This window comes from Magallana gigas, chromosome 1 (genome assembly GCF_963853765.1).
Source record: "Magallana gigas chromosome 1, xbMagGiga1.1, whole genome shotgun sequence".
In the NCBI taxonomy this organism is placed as follows: Eukaryota; Metazoa; Mollusca; class Bivalvia; order Ostreida; family Ostreidae; genus Magallana; species Magallana gigas.
Window position 1 is genome coordinate 17,497,985 of NC_088853.1, and position 25,583 is coordinate 17,523,567.

The 25,583-nt window shown below is 31.4% G+C and overlaps 1 protein-coding gene and 1 long non-coding RNA gene across 3 annotated transcripts; both read right to left on the minus strand.

The window, feature by feature from the left end:
- Nucleotides 1–34: 34 nt before the first annotated feature.
- LOC117687915 (uncharacterized) lies at nucleotides 35–19,644 on the minus strand. Of its 2 annotated transcripts, none has more exons than XM_034465327.2 (5): nucleotides 19,407–19,644; nucleotides 18,346–18,437; nucleotides 17,188–17,265; nucleotides 16,682–16,765; nucleotides 35–688 (listed from the first exon to the last, which is right to left on the minus strand). In XM_034465327.2, the coding sequence occupies exons 1-5, from the start codon at nucleotides 19,483–19,485 to the stop codon at nucleotides 557–559; spliced, it is 465 nt and encodes a 154-aa protein (XP_034321218.2). In that variant the 5' UTR covers nucleotides 19,486–19,644; the 3' UTR covers nucleotides 35–556. The 2 variants fall into 2 exon arrangements, 1 of the variants encoding a protein (XP_034321218.2); XR_010711418.1 differs by having other exon boundaries at nucleotides 480–688; nucleotides 16,665–16,765; nucleotides 19,407–19,641.
- On the minus strand, nucleotides 2,671–13,371 carry LOC117686624 (uncharacterized). The gene is made up of 5 exons (XR_010713985.1): nucleotides 13,057–13,371; nucleotides 7,783–7,863; nucleotides 7,434–7,516; nucleotides 4,003–4,088; nucleotides 2,671–3,442 (listed from the first exon to the last, which is right to left on the minus strand). It is a non-coding gene; the product is annotated as an uncharacterized lncRNA (long non-coding RNA).
- Nucleotides 19,645–25,583: the final 5,939 nt, after the last annotated feature.

The following is a 25,583-nucleotide window of genomic DNA, read 5'->3' on the forward strand; positions in this document are numbered from 1 at the left end:
CAAAAACATGTAGTTAGCATGGACATGCATAGACAAGCGTTACTGCAGGGTTGTTGTACAGAGCTGGCGGTCGACAATATCACAGCGGCATTAATTATGTGTGTATTTACATTTGTATGCGATCCTCTTAATGTGTTACAACAGTAGGGAAAAAATGATTTGACCCCAGCGAAGTTTTTAAGAAAAATGAAACAATTATTTATCCCATTCAAGTGTTTTTTTTTTTTTTTTTTAATTTGTGTTAAAGGAAAAGGGATAATGACTGTTCTAAATGTGGGTTATTTTCTCGGTATTTCTTTAATACTAAAATTGCAATACGTAATTTGATGCTTGCATATTTTTGTCAAAGAGTTTTAATTATTTCGTGGAAATGGAAACATTATTAATTATCTTATTAATGTAAAACTAAAAGTTGAATAAATGATGAGATGACGCATTTTAAACGTTTATTTAAAAAAAAACATCAATTGCAAAATCATGCAAAATACAAAAAAAAAATTCTTCAAAATACCCATATCACTATAACTCAATAATATCTCTGTGACTTTCAAAGAATTCAAACGGAAGCGGTTACACACAATGCGATGATAGAAAAGAATGTACACAGTTTATGTCCATTATCGGTCCATTTATTCCACCACGCAGTTAGTGCAGGCGCTGAAGACACCACGCAAGTTTCCGTTTTTTCCTAGAAAATGAAAAATAGCTTAGTTGGTAATAGGGGTGCCCCTCTGTTCATTGATTCCGTGCCAACAATGATTACTGTTTAGTTTACAACTGAAAAAAAAATTGCAGACGAATGGAGAGAGAGAGAGAGAGAGAGAGAGAGAGAGAGAGAGAGAGAGAGAGAGTCAATGAAGGTTTATGATAGTATGATAGATATCAAATTAACTAATACAGTTTTTTTTTAAATTGAGTCATCAATAATGTATTGTTACCGGCTTATATAATTACCTGGATTTTTTATGGGAAAGTGTTTACTGCACAACGAATAAAAATGAGAAAATAAGATTTAAAAGTACACGTCCGTTAAAAGAAAAGAAAAAAAATCAACAAACATAAGAAAGGAAATAAATGGGACAACAAGGCATATAACACAGAATAAAACAATATGCATGCACACACACACACACACACACACACACACACACACCCACCCATACTCGTAAAGACATGAAACTCACTACACATGACTTTTCACCAGAAAGTCACTACACTATTTTCTAAGGGTCGTGAAGAAAAAATTTGAGCAAATTTATAAAAGACTTTCTACTCTTAATAGCCTAGGGGGCTGATAATTCGTAAATTCATTATATTAAAAATTTGGGTTTTCCCCTGAACTTCACTACATCAGACCACGTGACCCACCAGTTAGACACACATGATTCTCACTACATTGTCAGGTTTGAAATACACACATGAAACTGACTACTTACATTAATTTTACTTATTTATCCCATCTTCTCATTATCAAATGATTTGATACACCATACATTCTTTGTACAGTTTCTAAAGAATTATAGCACACAAGTTTTGTGATTTATAGTGGATTTTAAATAACGTATGTGGCAACAAACTTTGAGAAAAGTACACACTTAAAAAAAATAAAACGCGTTAAACTTAGGACTAAGCTAACGCAGTTTGAAAAAAAAAATTCAAAGTGCGTTATGATGGAACTTCAACATTTTTTGTTATCGAAACACTTAACGCACTTTAAAAAAAATATGTTTAAATAGAAAAATCTGGAATTGAATTTCTAATTTGCTGATTGTATGATGAATTGTTAACACTAGTAAATCTCATTAACCGTCTTTGAGAACGGGGTGGGTGTGGGTTAACCAATCATACAGGTCAATTACCAGTGCATCATTTACTAGTAATTGATTTCAGGAAGAAGGTTGCCTACCCCTTATCTTTCTATCCAAAACGTATGATATTCAGCAACTTGAAGTAAACGTTTCTGACATAGCCCAATGTATCAGATAAGAAGTACATTAATTTTGCTGCATAGACAAAAAAGGAAAAAGGCAATTTCTACGCGATGCAGTTTATGTCATATTTGGATAATTTAAAACTCCTGATTTGTTCTTGTGTAAATTGTCAAACTACGTAAGCTTATGAGAAAAAAATTCGAATCGAGAAACTGTTTATAAAGTAAGCTGAGAATGCATTGGATTCTTTTTTTTTAAAAATATCCCATTGAGCTAAACAATATCAAACCAAGGTTAAAACAATCAGTTATTGTATGTCAATAAAAGTATCAATTATTTGGACCAAATCCTGAACAGTTTTTTTTTATAATATCGACGATATCAACGCACTTTGAAAAAAAAAAGCGCGTTTAACTGGTTCCAAAATTACTAGTAACACACTTTGAATTTTTTTCAAAGTGCGAGATATTTCAAAGATCATGTAACAAACCTATAAATCTTTGGATAAACCCAATTATTTGTTTTTCAATTATTTTTTTTGATTTTTGAATAGCTAAAACCAAATGTTGTTATTAGAACAACTAATGGACCGTGGCAGTTTAGTTATTGAAAGAGAAAAACTATCACAGGCCCCTTCTACCTACATGTACATGTATATCACACGCATATACAAGCATCCATCATCTTTCATTTTCAGCCAAAGCTGTATGGTTATTTAAAGACAGAATAGCGGCACAACTTCTGAGTAGAGCACTAGTTTTAATGGTGAAATTACAGATTATGATATAAAAATTCATGCAATTATTCACACCAAAATGCTCAATCACATTGATTATTTCTACATAATATTGCAAGGCATATACAAAAACAAGATCATGCATTAGCTAAGCTTATTTCATGCTAAGATCTAGAGGGAGGTCGGGGGGGTCTGAACCCCCCCCCCCTTGCAAAATTAAAATTTCTTTAAATTGCATTATAAAATTACCAAAAATATGCCTCGGACCCTCTCCCCCCCCCCCCCCAACAAACTCAAATAACCGTCTGACCCCCCTGGAATTCTTTTTGGATCCGCGCATGTATTTTTTGACGTAGTGATGTTGATACATTAAATAAAAATGAATATCAATGATTATGAAAGTAATCAAGACATTACATTAGACTCTGACTTTTTATTGAGTATTACTAAAACATTTAAAAATTAATATGAACAAGGCAATATGATCGTTTAGGAACATTAAAACAGCAAATTATGTACATTGCATAACCCAACTTTCAATGCTACTGAATTTACACGTACATGTACACGTAAAAAGTGTATTAATTCTCTCATATCTTCATTTTTGGGAGAATACATGAAAACCACACGATCAATAAAAAATGTACCAGAGTTTCATTATCATTTCTAAACCAGTATTGATTAAAGCAATATTCATGGCGTAGATTTTTTTCCGTTGACACTATTGGTCCTCAATCGTCTATCTAGGAAGTTAACCTATGTCTGAACACTGGTGCTGCAACACAAAAATACTTGTCAAAATATAAATTCTGAGAATGTGTTTCATCTCTGTAAAGCAAGACTTTTAAATGTACTTTTTTCAGATTTTATGCAATACTAAAAGGTATCACTACTCACTCTCTCTCTCTGTCTCTTTGTATCTCTGTCTCCCTCTCTCTCTCTCTGTCTCTCTCTCTCTCTCTCTCATAACTATCAATGAAAAACACATGTAGAGGCATTAAGTTAAAAATTCACTTTACACTTTAAATTCACACACTATCTCCCTCTCTATCTCTTTTAACTTTTCCTATCTCTCAATTTTTTTTTTAATGTCTTATCTCAGTTTCATGCTGTTATCCCTTTTTTACACACATCTAGTGACATTCAGGAAAAGTGTATCAATGATGAATCAACTTCATATTGATGAAAACTAAAAGCAGTTTTCTCTGTATTCTCTTTCTCTTTTTTTTTATTTCTCCCCTCTCTCTTTATCTCTCTTTATTTCTCTCTCTCTCTCTCTCCCTCTCTCTCATGCTTATTTCTTTTTAAGAAATAACATTTAATTTATACATTTACCTTAATATGTATAATCTTAGACAATGGCTTTTCCATGTGAGACAAACACTTTTCTCAGCAAACCTCATTTAGCTTGGATATTTTTCCTGAAAACATAAGACAACAATAAACATAAAAAAATCATTTTGTTTACTTTGTTTTACTCTTTATAAAAAAAGGTTATGTTTTGTTATACAAGGAAGTTTTTAGAAATGTACAATTGACCTTTATAAAAGTGTTCAAATATTGCTGCTGTTGTTATGTTCTACATGAGATCTCTCTCTCTCTCTCTCTCTCTCTCTCTCTCTCTCTCTCTCATTTGAACACATTTCTTTTATAAGTCCTCTCACTCCCTCTCTACCTTCTGCAAAATGTCTTTGTCTCTAACTTTGTTTCAATTCCACTGACTCTCTCTCTCTCTCTCTCTCTCTCTCTCTAATTGCCATCACATTTAGTTATTTACACACATGTAGTGACATTCAGGTAAAGTATCTCAATAGAACAAAAATCCCTTGATTTAAACAAAATGTTTCAATAAGTCCTCTAACTTCCTCTCTCTCTTCCGCTTTAAATTCTTTATCTTTCACTTATTTTCTATCAACTTCTTTCTCTCTTTTAAATGAACATTACTTTTCATTATTTACACACACATAGTGAAATTCAGGTAAAGTATCTCAATAAATAAAAAAGAAATTACCTCCTTTGAAGAAAAAGCTGTAAAAAGGCCTCTCACTTTCTCTCTCCCTTTCAATCTAATTATTTTATCTCTTAATTTCTATCAATTTCTTTGACTTTTTCAAACAGACATCACATTTCGTTATTTACACCCATGTAGTGACATTCAGGTCAAATATCTAAATTGAAAAACATGTTTTACTTAAACAAAATGTTAATAATTCCTCTTTTTTCCTCTCTCCCTTTTGATATAATTCCTTTAAATCTAACTTAGTCTCTCTCTCTCTCTCTCTCTCTCTCTCTCTCTCTCTCTCTCTCTCTCAAATTGACATCACATTTAGTTATTTACACGCGTGTAGTGACATTCAGGTAAAGTATCTAAATAGAAAAATTACTTCATTTATACAAAACAGTTGTATTAAGTCTCACTTACTATCTTTCCTCCACTCTGATTTCTTTATCTTATATTTCCCCTCTCTCTCTCTCTCTCTCTCTCTCTCTTTCTCTCTCTCTCTCTCTCTCTCTCTCTCTCTCTCTCTCTCTCTCTCATATTAACATCACATTTAGTAATTTACACTCATGTAGTGATATTCCGGCAAAAACATTCAAAAAAAAAATTGCTTCATTTGAACAAAAAGTTTTAATACTTCCTCTATTTTTCTCTTTCTCTACCGAACTGATTTCTTTCTCTCTTATTTTCTATTAAATCCTCTCTCTATTTTCCAATTGACATTACATTTAGTTATAAACACACATGTACTGACATTCAGTAAAAGTATCTCAATTTACAACAAAAAATTACCACCTTTGAAGAAAAAGTTGTAATAAGTCCTCTCACTTCCTCTGTCCCTTTCGATCTAATTCCTTCATCTCGAAATTTATATCTATTTCTCTGACTTTTTTCAAAAAGACATCACATTTAGTTATTTACACACATGTAGTGACATTCAGGTCAAATATCTAAATTGAAAAACATGCTTTAGTTTAGCAAAATGTTAATAATTCCTCTCCCTTCCTCTCTCCCTTTTGATCTAATTCCTTCAAAATCTAACTTAGTGTCTATCAACCTCTCTCTCTCTCTCTCTCTCTCTCTCTCTTTCAAATTGACATCACATTAAGTTATTTACACGCGTGTAGTGACATTTATGTAAAGTATTTAAATAGAAAAATTACTTCATTTATCCAAACAGTTGCATTAAGTCCTCTCACTCCCTTTCTCCCCTAGATTCTGACTTTTTCATCTTCTAATTCTTATTGACATTTCTCTCTCTCTCTCTTCTCTCTCTCTCTCTCTCTCTCTCTCTCTCTCTCTCTCTCTCTCTCTCTCTCTCTCTCTCTCATATTAACATCACATTTAGTAATTTACACTCATGTAGTGACATTCAGGCTAAAAATGTCAAATGAAAAAAATTGCTTCATTTGAATAAAAAGTTTTAATACATCCTCTATCTATCTCTCTCTCTCTCTACCGAACTGATTTCTTGCGCTCTCTCTCTCTCTCTCTCTCTCTCTCTCTCTCTCTCTCTCTCTCTCTCTCTCTCAAATTGCCATTCCATTTAGTTATTAACACACATGTAGTGACATTCATGTAAAGTGTCTCCATAGAAAAAAAGTGCTTCACTTAAACAAAAAGTTGTAATAAGTCCTCTCATTTTCTCTCTCTCGTCTGATCTAATTCTTCTATCTCTAAATTTATATCTATTTCTCTGACTTTTTTAAATACACTTCACATTTACTTATTTACACACATGTAGTGACATTTAGGTAAAATATCTAAATTGAAAAAAAAATTCTTTATTTTAACAAAATGTTGATAATTCTTCTCCCTTCCTCTTTCCCTTCCGATCTAATTCCTTTAAATCAAGCTTAGTTTCTATCAACTTTTCTCTCTCTCTCTTTCTCTCTCTCTCTCTCTCTAATTGCCATCACATTTAGTTATTTACACACATGAAGTGACATTTAGGTAAAGTATCTCAATAGAACAAAAATCCCTTTATTTATACAAAAAGTTGAAATTTGTCATCTCACTTCCTATCTTAATTCCTGTACTCTAATTTCTTCAACTTTTATTTCCTATCAACTTCTCTTTCTCTCTCTCTCTCTCTCTCTCTCTCTCTCTCTCTCTCTCTCTCTCTCTCTCTCTCTCTTTCTCTCTTTTTCAAATTGACATAACATTTAGTTATTTACACACTTGTAGTGACATTCAGATAAAGTATCTCCATAGAAAAAAATTGCTTCACTTAAAACAAAAAGTTTTAATAAGTCCTCTCACTTCCTCTCCCCCTTCCAATCTAATTCCTTTGTTTCTTATTTTCTATCAAGTTTTCTGACTTTTTTTCAAATAGACATTACATTTAGTTATTTACACATATGTAGTGACATTCATGTATTATATCCAAATAGCAAAAATGCTATTTTTTTCAATTATTCCTCTCTCTCTCTCTTCCTCTCTCCCTTCCAATCTAATTCCTTTAAATCAAACTTAGTGTCTATCGACTTCTCTCTCTCTCTTTCAAATTGACATCACATTTAGTTATTTACACGCATGTAGTGACATTCAGGTAAAATATCTAAATAGAAAAATTACTTCATTTATACAAATTAGTTGTATTAAGCCATCTCACTATTTCTCCCCTTTAATCTAATTCTCTCTCTCTCTCTCTCTCTCACTCTCTTTCTCTCTCTCACACGCACACACACACATAGCATTTCTCTTTTTCTGTTATTATTTGTAATAGTTAGTTGTTTACAATAAGTAACAAAAATTATACTGATACCTTCAAAAGCATCATTTTAAACATCTGCATTAAAAAACATATCAGTCATTGTCTGCAGATGCTTTCCATTTTGGGCCATTTCTCTTAAAAGAAAATGTAGAAAAATTTCAGATATGCATAGTATCATTCACAATTAATTGTTCATTCTTAATTTCTTAATAATCATATATATTGTATACAGTAATATATAATTATATAAAGAATTTAATTCAGCTCACTCAGATCAAACGTAAAAGTATTACTCATAGACACTTAAGTACAAATAAAGCTTCTTTCTCTTCTATATCCCTCTTTCTTTTTTTCCCTTAAGCATGTGTTTGTTTACAGTAAGAAAAAAATTGTTCATTACCTGGAAAAGCACAATATCCAACATCTACATCATAAGGCACATCAGCAACTATTTGCAAACAAAATTTTTGGTTTTGAGTCTCTAAAAGAAAATGTAAAAAAGAAGAATAATATTGGTTACATGTTGAGTTCATTAATGCAACGAAATAATCACCGTGAGTATATAAAATAATCCTTTTGTAAAGTATTGGACCCCCATGAGGAAACCAATATCTTTTGCTTTTAACTTGAAAAAATAAGTATACATTATGTACATGTAATTGATTATTAAAAAAAAAAACCTATATCACCATTATAGTTTAAATAAAAATCCTTTTCTATTGAACTGAATAGACCTCCATGAGGACACCCATGCTTTTCATTTCAACGTTAAAAATTCAGTTTACTTATTCACTCTAAAAACCTCATAAATATTCTTGGATCTTTACTTTTACCCTGATTTGTCTTAAATTACATTAACACTAAGAAATATTCACCATTAGTTTAAGTAAAAATCCTTTCCTGTTGAACTTAGAACCCCATGAGTAAATTTATACTTTTAATTTTAACGCTACAAATTCAGTATACTTGATCACTAAGGAAACTCCCTAAATTTATTTAAGTCAATATTTGTACCCTTATTTATCCTAAATTACACAAATGCTATGCAATAATTACCATTAGTTTAAGTAAAAATCCTTTCCTATTGAACTTACACACCCATGAGGAAAATCATTCTTTTCATTTTAACGTTATAAAATCAGTAAACTAAATCACTTATGAAACCCCTTAAATCATTCTCAATCAATATTTGGACCCTAATTAATCCTAAATTACACTAATACTAAGAAAAAATAACCATTAGTGTAAGTAAAAATCCTTTCCTGTTGAACTTAGACCCCCATGAAGAAACCCACACTTTTCATTTTAACATTCTAAACTCAGTATACTTAATCACATAGGAAACCCCTAAAATCTTTTTCAATCAATATTTGTACCCTAATTTATCTTTAATTACACTAATACTAAAAAATTATCATCACTAGTTTAGGTAAAATCCTTTCCTGTTAAATTTAGACTCCCATGAGGAAACCCATAATTTTCATTCAATGTTCTAAAATAAGTATACTTATTCACTTCGGAAACCCCCTAAATATTTTTCAGTCAATATTTTTTATCCCTAATTTATACTTTATTACATAAACACTAAGAAAAAATAACCATTGGTTTAAGTCAAAATCCATTCCTGTTGAACTTGGACTCCCATGAGGAAACTCATACTTTTCATTTTAATGTTATAAAATCAGTATACTTAATCACTAAGGAAACCCTTAATTCTTTTTCAATCAATATTTGTACCCTAATTTATCCAAAACTACATTAACACTTAGAAATAATCACCATTAGTTTAAGTAAAAGTTCTTTCCTATTGAACTTAGACCCCATTGAGGAAAACCATATACTTTTTATTTTAACGTTCTAAAATCAGTATGTTTTCACTTAGGAAACCCCTTAAATTTTTTTTCAGTCAATATTTGTACTCTAATTTATCCTAAATTAGGGTACACTAATGGTAAGAAATATTCATCATTAGTATAAGTAAAAATCCTTTCCTATTAAACTTAGACTCCCATGAGGAAACCCATAATTTTAATTTAAACGTTATGAATTCAGTATAGTTATTCATCTAGGAAACCATCTAAATCTTTTTCAATCAATATTTGTATCCTAATTTATCCTAAACTACACTAATGTTAAATACTATGAATTATTCATCATTAGTTTAAGTAAAAATCCTATCCTATTGAACTTAGACCCCCATGAGGAAACTCATACTTTTCATTTTAACGCTCTTAAATCAGTATACTAAATCACTTAGGAAACCCCTTAAATCTTTTTCAATCAATATTTGTCCCTTAATTTATTCTAAATTACACTAATACTAAGAAATAATCACCATTAGTGTAAGTTAAATCCTTTTCTGTTTTATTTAGACTCCCATGAGGAAACCCATAATTTTCATTTTAACGTTATAAAATCAGTATACTTGATCACTTAGGAAACCATCTAAATCTTTTTCAATCAATGTTTGTGCCCTAATTTATCTTAAATTACACTAATACTATGAATTAATCATCATTAGTTTAAGTAAAAATCCTTTCCTATTGAACTTAGACTTCCATAAGGAAACCCTTAATTTTCATTTTAACGTTCTAAAATCAGTATAGTATTTATTTAGGAAACCCCCCCTAAATTTTTTAAATCAATATTTGTATCCTAATTTATCTTAAATTACACTAATACTAAGAAATAATCACCATTAGTTGAAGTAAAAATACTTTTTTATTGAACTTAGACTCCCATGAAGAAACCCATAATTTTAATTTAAACGTTATGAATTCAGTATACTTATTCACTTAGGAAACCGTCTAAATCTTTTTCAATCAATATTTGTACCCTAATTTATCCTAAACTATACTAATGTTAAGAAATAATCATCATTAGTTTAAGTAAAAATCCTCTCCTATTGAACTTAGGCCCCCATGAGGAAACTTATATTTTTCATTTTAACGCTCTTAAATTGGTATACTAAATCACTTAGGAAACCCCTTAAATCTTTTTCAATCAATATCTGTACCCTAATTTATCCTAAATTACACTAATACTAAGAAATAATCACCATTAGTGTAAGTTAAATCCTTTTCTGTTAAATTTAGACTCCCATGAGGAAACCCATACATTTCATTTTAACGTTATAAAATCAGTATACTTGATCACTTAGGACACCCTCTAAATCTTTCAAATCAATATTTGTACCCTAATTTATCCTAAATTACACAAATACTATGAATTAATCATCATTAGTTTAAGTAAAAATCATATCCTATTGAACTTAGACCCCCATGAGGAAACTCATACTTTTCATTTTAACGCTCTTAAATTAGTATACTAAATCACTTAGGAAACCCCTTAAATCTTTTTCAATCAATATTTGTCCCTTAATTTATTCTAAATTACACTAATACTAAGAAATAATCACCATTAGTGTAAGTTAAATCCTTTTCTGTTTTATTTAGACTCCCATGAGGAAACCCATAATTTTCATTTTAACGTTATAAAATCAGTATACTTGATCACTTAGGACACCCCCTAAATCTTTTTCAATCAATATTTGTACCCTTATATATCCTAAATTACACTAATACTATGAATTAATCATCATTAGTTTAAGTAAAAATCCTCTCCTATTGAACTTAGGCCCCCATGAGGAAACTTATATTTTTCATTTTAACGCTCTTAAATTGGTATACTAAATCACTTAGGAAACCCCTTAAATCTTTTTCAATCAATATCTGTACCCTAATTTATCCTAAATTACACTAATACTAAGAAATAATCACCATTAGTTCAAGTAAAAATCCTTTCCTTTTGAACTTAGACTCCCATGAAGAAACCCATAATTTTAATCTAAACGTTATGAATTCAGTATTGTTATTCATCTAGGAAACCATCTAAATCTTTTTCAATCAATATTTGTACCCTAATTTATCCTAAACTACACTAATGTTAAGAAATAATCATCAATAGTTTAAGTAAAATTCCTTTCCTATTGAACTTAGACCCCCATGAGGAAACTTATATTTTTCATTTTAACGCTCTTAAATCAGTATACTAAATCACTAAGGAAACCCCTTAAATCTTTTTCAATCAATATTTGTACCCTAATTTATCCTAAATTACATTAATACTAAGAAATAATCACCATTAGTGTAAGTTAAATCCTTTTCTGTTAAATTTAGACTCCCATGAGGAAACCCATACATTTCATTTTAACGTTATAAAATCAGTATACTTGATCACTTAGGACACCCCCTAAATCTTTTTCAATCAATATTTGTACCCTAATTTATCCTAAATTACACAAATACTATGAATTAATCATCATTAGTTTAAGTAAAAATCCTTTCCTATTGAACTTAGACTTCCATAAGGAAACCCTTAATTTTCATTTTAACGTTCTAAAATGATTATCAGTATTAATAATAGTATTTATTTAGGAACCCCCCCCCCCCCCCTAAATTTTTTAAATCAATATCTGTACCCTAATTTATCTTAAATTACACTAATACTAAGAAATAATCACCATTAGTTGAAGTAAAAATCCTTTTTTTTGAACTTAGACTCCCATGAAGAAACCCATTATTTTAATTTAAACGTTACGAATTCAGTATACTTATTCACATAGAAAACCATCTAAATCTTTTTCAATCAATATTTGTACCCTAATTTATCCTAAACTACACTAATGTTAAGAAATAATCATCAATAGTTTAAGTAAAAATCCTTTCCTATTGAACTTAGACCCCAATGAGGAAACCTGTACTTTTCATTTTAACGTTCTAAAATCAATCTGTACACTTAATCACTTAGGAAACCCTCTAAATCTTTTTGGATCATTATCTGTACCCAAATTTATCTCAGATCGTACTAATATCAAGAAATAATCACCATTAGCTTAAGTAAATATCATTTATTTTGAAATTTAACCCCATGAGAAAACTCAAACTTTTCATTTTAATGATAAAAATCAGTATTTCCTACTAAATCACTTTTTTAAAGTAACGTTTCCTAATATGCTTCTATTAATATAATTATGCAACGTAATTCATCCGTATTTTTAATGAAATTGTACAATTGAAAAGGTATATCAATCAAGTACATGTATGTGGAAACAGCATAACGATTCCACAGAACACAGCATTATGATTTTTAGAAAGATAGAGGAAATTAGGATTAAAAGTTGGCAATGTTTACAGAATGTTTTTAAACAGGTATTATGATAAAAGCTATGCTGATTGAGGTTAAAAGATCACATATTTTGCTTTTAATACATATTATTTATTTAAAAGAATTAAATATAGACTCAGTGTTAACCAGTTGGGAAAAATACCGCTAAATTGAGGAAATATCAACTATTTCTGATTAGGAATGGGGCCGAATTCGGCCACTAAGAAGGTACTGATATATCCCTTAAAATATAAGTAATAATCTGTTCCATAATTAAATAAATCTTGAAATAAAATAGACACATTTTAATTCTAAATAAGTTACGATCCCTTCTTTGATTATGAATATGGCATTCGCATGATGTCAAAATTAGATCTCGTGTTCTCTTATCAGTGACAAACTTAACAGGAAAGACAATGCCTGACCTTGTTATAGTCGTTTACCAGATTTATCTATTAGAATAGAATGATATAATTCCCTAGATATCGAAGAAAAAAATGATACTTACTGTAAACAATTATTTCCATCTTCGAGTAGGAAGTTCCGATTGCGCATGCGCTATTTATATCCAATGGAGGAAAGTGTGTAAAGTACTCTTATGGACTCCACGATGAGTGTCAAAAAATCCACATACACACCGGAAACCCAAACATAGTACAATTTTATATTTTTTGAATCAAGTACGATGAGAAATAACGTTTCCGAACGATTTTACTTCCCACTACACGGGTGCATGTAGTGGGAAGAAAAAATGTAGTGGGATAAAACGTGTGTATTCATACTCGTGTAGTGGTATTCAGGTGCTTACAAACACACACACACACACACACACACACACACATGTATTCAACACTTAAATGACGATTCAAGTACGCATATCAAATTTATACAGTTTAATTGATTTTCAGAGTATCAGCTAATATAAAAGACGATTATAAGTGTAGTTAGTTACTCTTAAAAGAATTGCAACAGTGGATTATAGCAATTTTTTAAGTGAAAAATAGGTTTAAAGATGCCCTTTGATAGTAAGAAATTGTATAGAATGTGCAGGCTAAAACTTGCCCTATGTACGTATGAATTATTTTTCATTGTATTGATTTGCAATTGTTTCCAGGTATAGGCAATGCTCCTTTTTTATTAGAGATAGGTCCTCAGATTCACGCGCAATGGTTTTAAAACGTGTGTGTGATTTACATCTCTTCCTCGTTTGTCATTTCTCAAATGTCAAAATGATACATGTGCTTTACGATGAACAGAAATCATGAATTGAAAAAAAAGTCGAAGTATATTTCTCCGAATTGGCGATGCCATAATTTACCTGTGGTTTTGACTAATTAGAGACTATAAAACAACCTCGTGTCCTTCTAAACTCGTAATAATTTTATATTGTCACGATGCGCTCTTTATAATTATATTGTGTGATGGGTTTTATAATTAAGGAGGCCGACTTTAGGTTTCATTGCACACGTTTTTGCGCATATTGGTAAAATGCAGTGTATTTATTCTTTTTATGATTTTGTTTTTTCGATACCATTAACAAAATAAACACAATAAACAAAATACAGGTAAAAACAATCAGACGTTTTGGGGGAAAGTTTTTTCCCGCGAAACGGTACGCGAACGTTATCATTGTGTTACGTATGAGGTTATGATAAAATGAACCTTTGTAAAAATGCGTTATACTAAAATATTTAAAAAAGTATATATCCTACGCCGTTAAAAATATACACAAAATAATGCTATCCTGTGGGTATTTTTTTTTATAGTGAAGGCTTTATACTAGAAAGATCTAGGTGCTTTGATATTGGTCAGAAAATCCAAGTGATATTATACCAATATGCAAGCAACTTACCAGGTCGAGCTTTACATCACTTCTACATCATTCGGTTAAATTGTATGGATAACCCATTGCACACAACTTGCATTGTTAAATTTTTACACCGCACACGCCATAACTAAATTGATTCTGGTGCCTGGATTGAAGTAAAAACATTTATAGTGCAGGAAAATAAAATAAAAAAAATATATTTAAAAAAAACAAAAAAACAAAACAAAAAAACAGCTCAGCAACCTTCCTCACAAAGAAAAAACAACAAAAACTAAAATTAGTACATCATTAAACGACAAAGATGATGATAATCTTTTACTTTGAAGTATATCATTTTTTATTCCTAATAAAAACAACTTGTTATAAATTTAGTCTTATTCTTCTTCTTTAAAAAAAAGACTTCTAGTTGCTTCATTGATCTACAAGGAAATTAACAGAATGCAGTGTGCATAGAGTTTGCCTAATCTTAAATGGCGAATCTATTTAAAATGCACATTATAAGCTTTGAAATATAAACAGCATTTGATAATACATGGCACGCAGTTTGCAACATGACCAATTCTTGTTCATGCAAATTTTATCAGATACAGAAACTATATGCAAGTCTTATTCTATTAAACCCATTTTCACTTTGGTACTCTGATCCATGTTCTTATTCTACAGTCATTTCATGCATATCTTTTACAATTTTATGCCTTGCTATGGTATGCGAATTTAATGATATGTTATGAGAGTTGTATGCTATGCTATGTGATTTGTATGCTATGCTATGAGAAATTGAAATGAAGAACTTAATGATATTGTATGCTTTGCTATGAGATTTGAAAAAAAAACTCCTCCATACACAGAAGAGTTCCACACATATCGAAGTAAAATATTAAGAAGCTAAAGTATACAACATATCTATTATGTGAACATTTATTTTCTCAAATAAAAACATTTAAAACCAAGGTAAAATATTGTTGTATGCTCTGCTATGGTATGATATGACGAATGCGATTCTATGAGATTGTATGCTTTGGTATGGGATTTCAATGCTATGCTATGAGATTTCAATGCCATGCTATGGTGAAAGTTGTAAAAGCTATGCTTGAACCTACTGTATTTTTATGTTTTGTAAATTTAATACACCAATAAGGTCCGGAGATTAAGTCACCTGAGCACACGTAGCAAAGGACTTCGAACGATAGCATTGTCTAGCCGCCTAACTTAACTAAAAAGCCATCTTTAATAATTGTCTAATTATTTTTAAGGTAAACAATAAGGTAAACATAACGTATATTTTCATAGAATATATAAATGATTTGTTCATACAAAGATATATTACATGTACTATGTATTTTGGGCTAAAATAGCTCATTCATGTTTTTTTAAACAAAACATTTCCTTACTCCCCCCCCCCCCCCCCCCCCCCTGTGAGACAACAATTCCTTCTGAGGGGTTTTATGTTTCTTATATTGTCTTTAGCATATTTGTACCAAAGGGTTTGTTGTTTCAGGGGGGGGGGGGGGGGGGGAGAGAGAGAGAGAGGGGGGGCATATGTTTACGGACCAAAATACATTCCAGAAAGCATTTTGCTTCGTAACGTTTCAAAGTATAAATGACAAATATGAATAAAAATTAAAATTTACTTAAATATGCAACGTTAAAATGTGTTTTTAAAAAAAGTTTTTGATGCACATATCGGCCGCTTAATAATGTTTTCCTCACTCATAGAGACCAATTTCAATGGGAAAAAAAATTCTGATCCCGCGTTAGTAAAACTATTGCTTTAAAATTGATAATTTGATTACAATTTAATTTTGGTATAAATCAAATAGAATTTGATTTTAATTAATTAATTTAAAACTTTGTTTTTGAATGTCTGACAAAAAATCTGAAAATATTTGGGTGTAAAGTGTAGGCGGGAAACGGGCGTTAACGTTCGCAGTTCTTTGCAAACTGATCGAACCTACATGTACTTTATGCAGTCAAAAAAGAAAACAATGAAAAAAAAACAAACATTTGCGTGTAGATCTTGTTTAGATTAATGTGAAAATAGTTCCTTGCATAAATACTTGTACGTGAATCAGTTCCGTTCTGTTGTTTCAATGTTTGAAAACGATACAAGCCACTTTTTTCTGCGTAGCATTTCTTCATAAACTATGATGTTGTACTTTTTGCTAATTTTAGTTTAATGCAAGTCACATGTAATTATTCTATTCAAGTTGAATGTTACAATTTGCTTAGGTATCTTTTGCCTACTTGTAATATAACATGTTTCTGTTCCTAGCTGAAAAATAAATTACCTTCTGTGTTAACTAACCGGCTTATTATCCGTCTTAGGTAGAAGATTCTCATAATTTACAAACTCCATCATTTTATTCAGCTTTGTATTCATATTCGTAGGCTATAAAGAAAACAAAACAGTAGAATAATTGCATACAAACTGAAAAAGAAAAGGTCAGAAAATTTATTAACTGATTAGTAAGCATGTCATTGCTAATGAATTGTAGAAATAAAAAAACATGAAGTTTATTACGTGTAATCTGCATTTCCCTATATTTGTATTTTACATCTTATTGTGTAATCAATATGATTTTAAATGACATATGAGATCATTAGGGTTTTCTTAAGAACATGTTAATAATATTTGATGACAAAGGTAAATCAAGTAATAAAATATAAAAACACAGGTAGATAAAGATAAATAAATAGATAGATAGATAGATAGATAGATAGATAGATAGATAGATAGATAGATAGATAGATAGATAGATAGATAGAAGATAGATAGATAGATAGATAGATCAAATAATTTAAAAACAGTGCCTTTATTTTCTTTCCATCCAGAAACACTATCGTCCTTTTCGCGAATTCATTTTCTCGTGAGTTCTCGTCAAGAAGCGGCTGTCAAAGAAAAGACACATTGGCCACATTGCTCGCTTAGTCAACAATTTGCGTATCTTGTTTAAATATACAACTCTTCAAAACTATTTCAAAGCTCACATAATCCTCATGCATTCCTAGATTTTAATGCATAACAAAGTTATGTAAAACAAAAATAAAAATATGGCACAGTATACATTTAGCCCGTGTACGCGAGTTACACTTAAATTAGTTGTGTCAAGCGCTTGAGTAAACACAAACTAAAATATTGGCGTTTATCAAACTTTATTTGCGCCTATTTTTTTGCTCAAATACATAAGCGCCAAATTTTCTCGTTTTATAGTACGTAAAAAGTAGTCTATGTTTAGGCGCATCATATCATAAGATCTAAAATGCATGAACTGCCTGATCTTGTAATTTTGTGTCTCAACTTATCACAAATAGCAGAACTGGTAATCAAAAAAAAAATCCAATTTGATTGCTTATTTTTTAAGCCATTTTGGAGTCAAAGTATTGGTCTGAGAGCCACGTTTCTTACAATAAAATCTAGAGTGGTCCTACACGGAGATGATTGATTTTCTAATTTCCCAAATTATAGCATTGTAGTATTTTTTTAAGTATTTTGGACAGTGTAGTTTTTATAATATTCCGTATACTTTCTGGTCGGTGCGACCACGAAGTAAACTTTTAACAGTGCTCGGTATTTTCTTTTAAATTGGGTTTTGCTCTTAGGTTTGTCAATTGACGTAAGAATTTTTTATGCAAAGATTAAAATACGGCCTGATGGTTCTTGAGATGTAGTATACAGACCGATAGCCCTGATGGACAGACAAACAGTTGAACGGACGGATAACAGAGAAGTCCTAATCATATATGCTCAATAGAACCTTTTGTTAAGTTTAGCTTATAATAATTGATATTTTCTTTATTACTTTTTTTTTCTTTTGAAGGAGGGGTGGGGGATAGTGGGAGGGTCGGGTATCGATACGGCAAAACTGGAAACTTGATACGAAAGAGAACAGTAATGATGACGTAAACATTACGTATCTAAAAAAATAAAGAAAATGTTACAGGGATGACTTACGTGTGTTGGTTGATTACCTTATCAAGTTCTTTTGGGTCCATCATTCTTTTCATTTTGTTGTCTATTTCATTTTGTAGTTGACGGGAGAAAATGTGCGGTAGATTGTGTCCTGTGACAAAATATTAAGGAAAACGTATAAAAAAAACCTAAATTACAAATTACACTTACCATTCCAGAAATAAATGGACTGAATAAGCGTATCAGAAAAATGTTATCTGCAAAAAGTGTTACCCATTATAACTATTCATCACGTGCTAACGAATATTTAACATGTCCTTATCATATCGAGAATAAAGAATAGCCTATTTATATTCTAGCAATATTAAATGGACCATAGGAGGAATTTCATTTTCTTAATATCAAGGAATAGGGCTCGGAAGCATTACTATTTGCGCCATTTAATTTGTGATAAGTGATATTTCATGATTCATTTAGAAATTCAATTATTTCTTATACGTTTGCATTTAGCAAAAAGTTTCGATAACTGCAAAAAATGTGCAGATTTAGCGTTTGCAGGTTTTCTTTTTTAACAGTTATTGTGTTCCTATATGCTACAACATGGTAATCTACTAAAATATTTTGATCTAATAAAACAAAATATAGTTAAAGCTGTTGTGCAGAATGTAGTTACTAAACGCTTCTAATCATATATTTGGGCTTGATATCAATTATAAGTTAAGATATACACACCGAAAATATTCAATTTGGAAGGAGAAAAAAATATGTGAATTTATCAAATTTTGCAAAATTAGAGATGCATCGTTACTAAATGGAGACACAGTAAAATGCATTAAGGAAAACAAGTTTAAAGGAACGTGTCGAGATAGATTGTCTTGGTTACAGAGAGATATGTTTAAATATTTCAGCAGCAAAAGCTTAAACGGTAAAAAGAGTTAGTATTAAGGAGTCAAACCGATTAACTATTAAAAAATAAATAATAAAAAATATATATTATTAATGCTAGCGTTGGACTATTCTAAATCATCGGATACTATTATTAAATGCACCCCACCTCAACAGTCACTTTTTTAACTGCATTAATTTTAATCTAGGAATATCTATAAAGGTAGATACTTACTTTCACAAGGTTTTGATGCACATTCCAAAATCAAACACAGCCCCAAGCAAGACGTAGAGATTATAAACCACTTCTGCATTTTGACACCGTTCAATTATTTTAAACCATTTAACATTGATTACATATAAATATATACCTATTATATATATTGACGAACTTTTCACAAAATATTATGAGGCAAGACTCTCTCATATAATATTAAGTCAGGTCGACCAAACTGAAAACATTTATTGATCTTTTTTCTTCCGTGTTTTATCTTAGCAATATAATGTTCTTAGTTCATTTTCGTTTCTCTTTTATAACTTTGTTTACATTCGAAAAATTGCTATTACGCACATGAAATAAATTATGAAAGACATCAAATAATTGTGAGTAGAGACGAACTTCCATCGACAGTTGACAAACAGCAGCATAAAGGTGCTAATGGGTTTAAATGAATTGATTATTGGGTACTTTGACGACTCTGTGGTAATTGCAAGTCACGATTTTGTTCCTTAATGTTCTTGCATTTATTCTTAAAGTTCTTTAAATAAGTTATGCGCTTGTTATGCACTTTTATAAAAGTTCCTGATGTGAATTCATAACATGCTGGTATCAATTTAGATTGTATGAGTCATCGCTATGGATAGAAAGTGCAACCAGTGCATAAAGAATTTATGTAAGATGAACATACATAATCATTATTTTAAAAGTTTTAAAAACACCAGTACGGGGCCAACATGAGGAATTTATCTTTAATTTCTTCCACATGCCTAACTTTGTGTTTTATTTTAGAATGTGCATCAGCATCTTTTAAAAGTAAGTTTATATGTTTTAGATATTCCTAGATAAATATGAGTGTAGTTAATGATATTGTTTACTCAGCGTTCGAGATGTCCTAATTTGATTGATTAATAGCTTTAATATAATGAATAAGATTTGTTCTAAACACTAAACAGTATTTATGAAACGGAGAATTATTAACATAACTTTTTTTTTTAATTATATTATTGAAAATGACTTAGAGAAAAATCGATATAGTGCGAAACAATGAAACTAGGCATTGATTTTTTTTCAAAAAAGATTTTGTTTTCCCTCAATTATAACTGACTTAAAAAGTAATTTTACTTGTTAATGAAACAAACTGATTTTTTTAATCTTTGCAGTTTTAATGCCATTCGTACAAAGATTTCAGCTATTTTTTTTTTATTTTACAAAAAATATATATAAAGCATAGTATAATTTTGAAAGGATCCTTTTTATTCTTTAATGATCATTAACGGTTTCTCAAAATCATCAGTGTAATTTCTTTCCAATTCTGAGCAAACGGTCACCCATATATTTTCCCTACAGTTTCTATAGTATGGTTAACCGAGAAAAAAAAATAAATCAACCAAACGTTTTGTTGAAACAGTCCTTTCTTTTTATTTGATTCAATTGAGCAAGCTACAGTATATATTTTATATTATTTTACTTTTTTGTATTTTATATTATTTTACTTTTTTGCTGAGAGGAGGAATTTTCGAGATAGGAATTTACAAATGCATATACACTGCAAGTTGCCCCGTTTGCATTCACGTGTAAAAGATCGACAAACTGTAGGGTAACCTATTTTGCAGTTGCAAACAATCAAATCTTAGAATCGTATCATGTTATTATGTAGTCCGTTTGTTAACAAACTAAATACATGCTTTTTATTATTATTTTCGGGTCATTTTATATGTTCTCTCATATCCGTAGATGTTTTTAACATGCTCTAGAAAAAAGTTCAGTCACACCATATCAGTGAATCAAACTGACCATTATCCAATGCTACATATATGTACGCCCCCACCAATGACGCTGATCATGAAAGAAAGATGCCTTCTACCAGCAATTGCAGAGATTCCTCGATAAAGCAGGGAAGAAAGGGCACTCAAGGATCAAGCTGAATGAACGAGAATGGTGAGAGATTTGCTGACCTGTGCTCTTTTAACCAGTTTGCGATAGGAGGAAGCATCTTACCTCCCAAACGGATTCACAAAGCCACATGGAGATCACCAGACTACGTAACAGAGAATCAGATCGACCACATTTGCATAAACAAGAAATTCGGTAGAGCATTGAAATATGTCAGAGCGATGAGAGGAGCAGACACCCCATCTACTGATGATAGAAGTTAGAATCCGCCTCAAGAAGCTCAATAACACAATAAACAAGATGAAAAAGTACAATGTCTTTCTCCTCAAGACCAAGGAAGTGAGGACAGCTTTTCACTTCAGTCTGTCTGACAGATTCAAACCATTACAACTCCGCTAGAAAGCACTGATACCAACATCGCAACTCATTGGGAGAATATCAGCGATATGTGGTGTTGCACATGTGAAGAAGTCCTTGGAAGAAAAAAGACTCAGCACAAAGATTAGGTATCTGCAGACACGAAGAAGAAGTTAAAGGTGAGGAACGAAAAGAAAGCAGCACTGAACAACAGCCGGACAAGCGCAGCAAAAGCAAAAGCTCTGGAGGAATACACACAAACAAACAAGTACAGAAAAGCATCAGGAATGATAATAGGAATTGGACTAAAGATCAACTTGTAAAAAACAGGATTAACACCACTGCCCAGATACCAGTTACAGTTGATGATAAGTCTATCAAAGAAGTCGAGTCCTTTATCTACCCTGAGAGTGTGGCTGACAGTCTGGGTGGCACAGACTCTGACATCAAGTCAAGAATTGGCAAAGCATGGACGGCATTTTCCATGCTTAAAAACATATAGTCCTCTAAGAACATCCACATTACCACTCAGCTGTCGATCCTTAACTCCAACATTAAGTCCATCTTACTGTATAGAGCAAAGACCTGGAGGACAACAAAAGCATCCCTGCAGAGGATCCAAACCTTCTACAACACCTGTTTCAGGCGCATCTTTAACATTATATGACCTGAGAGGATCTCAAATAAAGGCATGTGGAGGAAACCAGGACATGAAGCAATGAAAATGCAAACAGGACGTCAGAAGTGGGGCTGGATAGGACACACCTTGAGAAAACCACCATCCAGCATTACACGCCAAGCCCATACCTGGAACCCACAGGGCAAGAGGAAAAGGGGACGTCCAAGAAACTCCTGGAGGCGGGATGCAGAGGCAGAGCTACAGGCACTAGATATGACCTGAAACAGTGCCGCCAAAACAACCACGAACCATGTTCGTTGGCGGACTGTTATTGATGTTCTATGTTCCTCACGGAACGACAGGCCTAAGTAAATAAGTGACATCATTAAATGAAATGAACTGAAACTGAACTTTATTTATTTTACAACGATTGATAGGCAAGTTCTACAACTTATAATAATATTTCTCGTTGGCACGGATGTTAGCGCCAGGGGGTCATTGGTGTAGGAAGAAGCCGGAGTACCCGCAGAGAACCCACGTGTCCAAGCGGGCCATACCCTATCACATACCACCACTGTCGATCACAGGGATCGAACTCGGGTCGCAGCGGTGACAAGCGAGTGCATTGTCCACTACGCTACTTGGACACCTAAATGAAATGAACCAAACGCCTCTAAGAGAGTGACTTTTTTTTTCTACAAAGGGTTCGAAGCAGATGTTGTTGGCTTGAAAGAGGTTCGAACATTCATTAGCAAACTTAGTTGTGAGGGTACCTTGTAAATCGACACTGACGTAGTCTAGCATAAAAAAGTTATGTACTCTTTCTTAGGGCAAGCATTGCTTACCTTACTTTTTCTCAGCAAAACTCGGCCAAATACATATGGTCAAAGTAGCAAGAGTTCTATTAATTCATAAAAAAAAAAGACAGCTTGGTTTCTTATACGAGTTATAAAATGTCCCTAGTAATGTTAAAAAAACAGTACAATTAAAAAGGTTGACAAAAATGTATTGTGCATAATAATCATATAACATGTATACGATATGTTGATTCAATATTTAGCAAATTGACTCATGAGCCTTTTTTCCATTGCAAATGATGATAGGTTAGTTTAACGTGTTTGCTTTTAAAGCGTCAAATGTAGAGACAGATACTCAGATAATCCCGTGTGTCGTACGTTGTGTCAAAGTAGCCGGTTTTACATGTTATGTTTTTAGCGTTAGATGCCGAATTATTAAAAGCCTAAAACACCAATTTCCACACTGCAGTGCAGAACAAATGCCCTCTGTATAACTTTGTTAGCATTGTCTCGCATATCACTAACTGACAGAGTTTGTCACATCTTTCTTTTTCTACGCCCGATGGAAAAATCAGTCCTAAGATATTTATAAAAACAGAAAAGATTAGGAACACAAAAGATAAATAAAATCATAAACAAAATACATTTCGTAAACCAATAACTTCATATAAGACAAAGCATAAAAACGTACATTTTATCCAGGAGAGAAACATTTTGGCTGTTTGTATGTTATCGTTAAATTGTTTTTAGTTTTTAAAAGCAAATTTGTATATCATGATACGTTTACATTTAACAATGCTTTGAAAGAGAAGAATGAGAGATACATGTATAGTATTATTTACAACATATTTGTTTCACATTTGTCATCATCATAATTGTGAATCACACAGCAAATCTACTACAAAAAGTCAACATTTTTAGGCATGATAAAAGTTCATTGAGGATCAGTAAACAAGCATTTTATTTTTAAGCATGTATTTTTTTCAATGTGTGAAAAAAAAAAATTAAAATCATTTAATGATTTACATTAATAACTTTATTCTTTTCAACTGAATTAGTTTCTTACTTTTTTATTCTTGTCAATCACATTATTTAAGAACACACAGTGGAATATCAACAATTTAAATGTATGAGTAATATTTACAGAATATTGAGCAAATCATGTAATAAATATACGTTTAACAATTATATATTCAGACTGGCTTTGTTTAGTATTTAATGCAAGTGTCAGGTTAATAAATGCAAAAAAGTATAGTTTCCAAGCCAGATTCATTATTGTTATTAGAAATGGAACTTCTCGTCAGTTTAATATTATTAGAAAAAACATGTATGTTTGTAAAGTATTCTACATTGGTTCGTTCCTGACATGTGATGTTGCAATCTGCACACAATACGGAATGTCAATATTTTGCAGGAAATAAGCTGGGGGATCTTAAATACTGAAAAATCATGAGAAATGGGCAATCAACGAACTTTTAGAGATAAAACAGCTTGTAGAAAATTCTACACGTTCTGTCTATTAATTTTCCTTAAAAACTGGTGATTGCCTTATAAGGAGTGAGATAGACGTATTCATTCTAATTGGAAAGTGAAGAAATTCTTGTCAAACAGTTCCGAAGACACCCATGCCATTGCTATAGTGAATTGTATTTAAAAAAAAGTCCCCTGTCACTCAAACGATTGTCGATTAAAAAGTACCTTATTGTACAAGGCAAGACATCTTAAGGATAAAACTTTTTTCTGAAACCTTTATTAAGAATTTTAAAATACGTACAATTAGTGTTTTTGATAAATTTGTTATTTGCATATTATTAAATCTTGTCACAGGTCAGAATGTGTCTCACAAATTTTTCCGTCATGAAGCAGTTGAGAATGGTAACGTAATGAAAAACATGTTGGAACCAACTGAACTTGATAAGGTAATTAACCAGAGCAAGTTGTTTCTAATTTTCGTGTGCTTTTTTTTACTTTTAACACTAATTAAAACAATCGATGACGTCAAAAACAAGTCATTTTTACGACATCCCACTCCAAAAAAATATATTAATATTACTTGCAAACAAAACTCAACCCAAGGTTCAGTTGAGCCTTTCTGAACACCAATGAGTTGTCGTCAGTCTGTTCTTCTGTGAGTCTGACTGTCTGTCTGTACACGTTTTACTTTGCTTACTTCTCTAGAACAGGGTTGTGTAGTTTCTTTCAGATAGGACATTTTCCTTAGATTTATCAATTTTGAAACCCCTTTTTTATCAAAATACTTTGTATCAAGTTTGGCCTAATTTGACATGGCTGTTCTAGAGAAGTAAACAAATTCATAGTAGCTTTATCAGTGTTGCAAAGTGATAAAAAAGATTGAACTCGAGGTTGGTGTCTAAAATGGAAATATGAACAGCAGCACCTATATATCTTGTGAATTGTGTAATTAGTTTAAACAGTGACCATTTGATTATAACAATGTACTTGCCCCAGAGATGGGTTCATAGATTTAATCATTTCTTTTGTGAAAAGATATATAGTTTTCTAAAA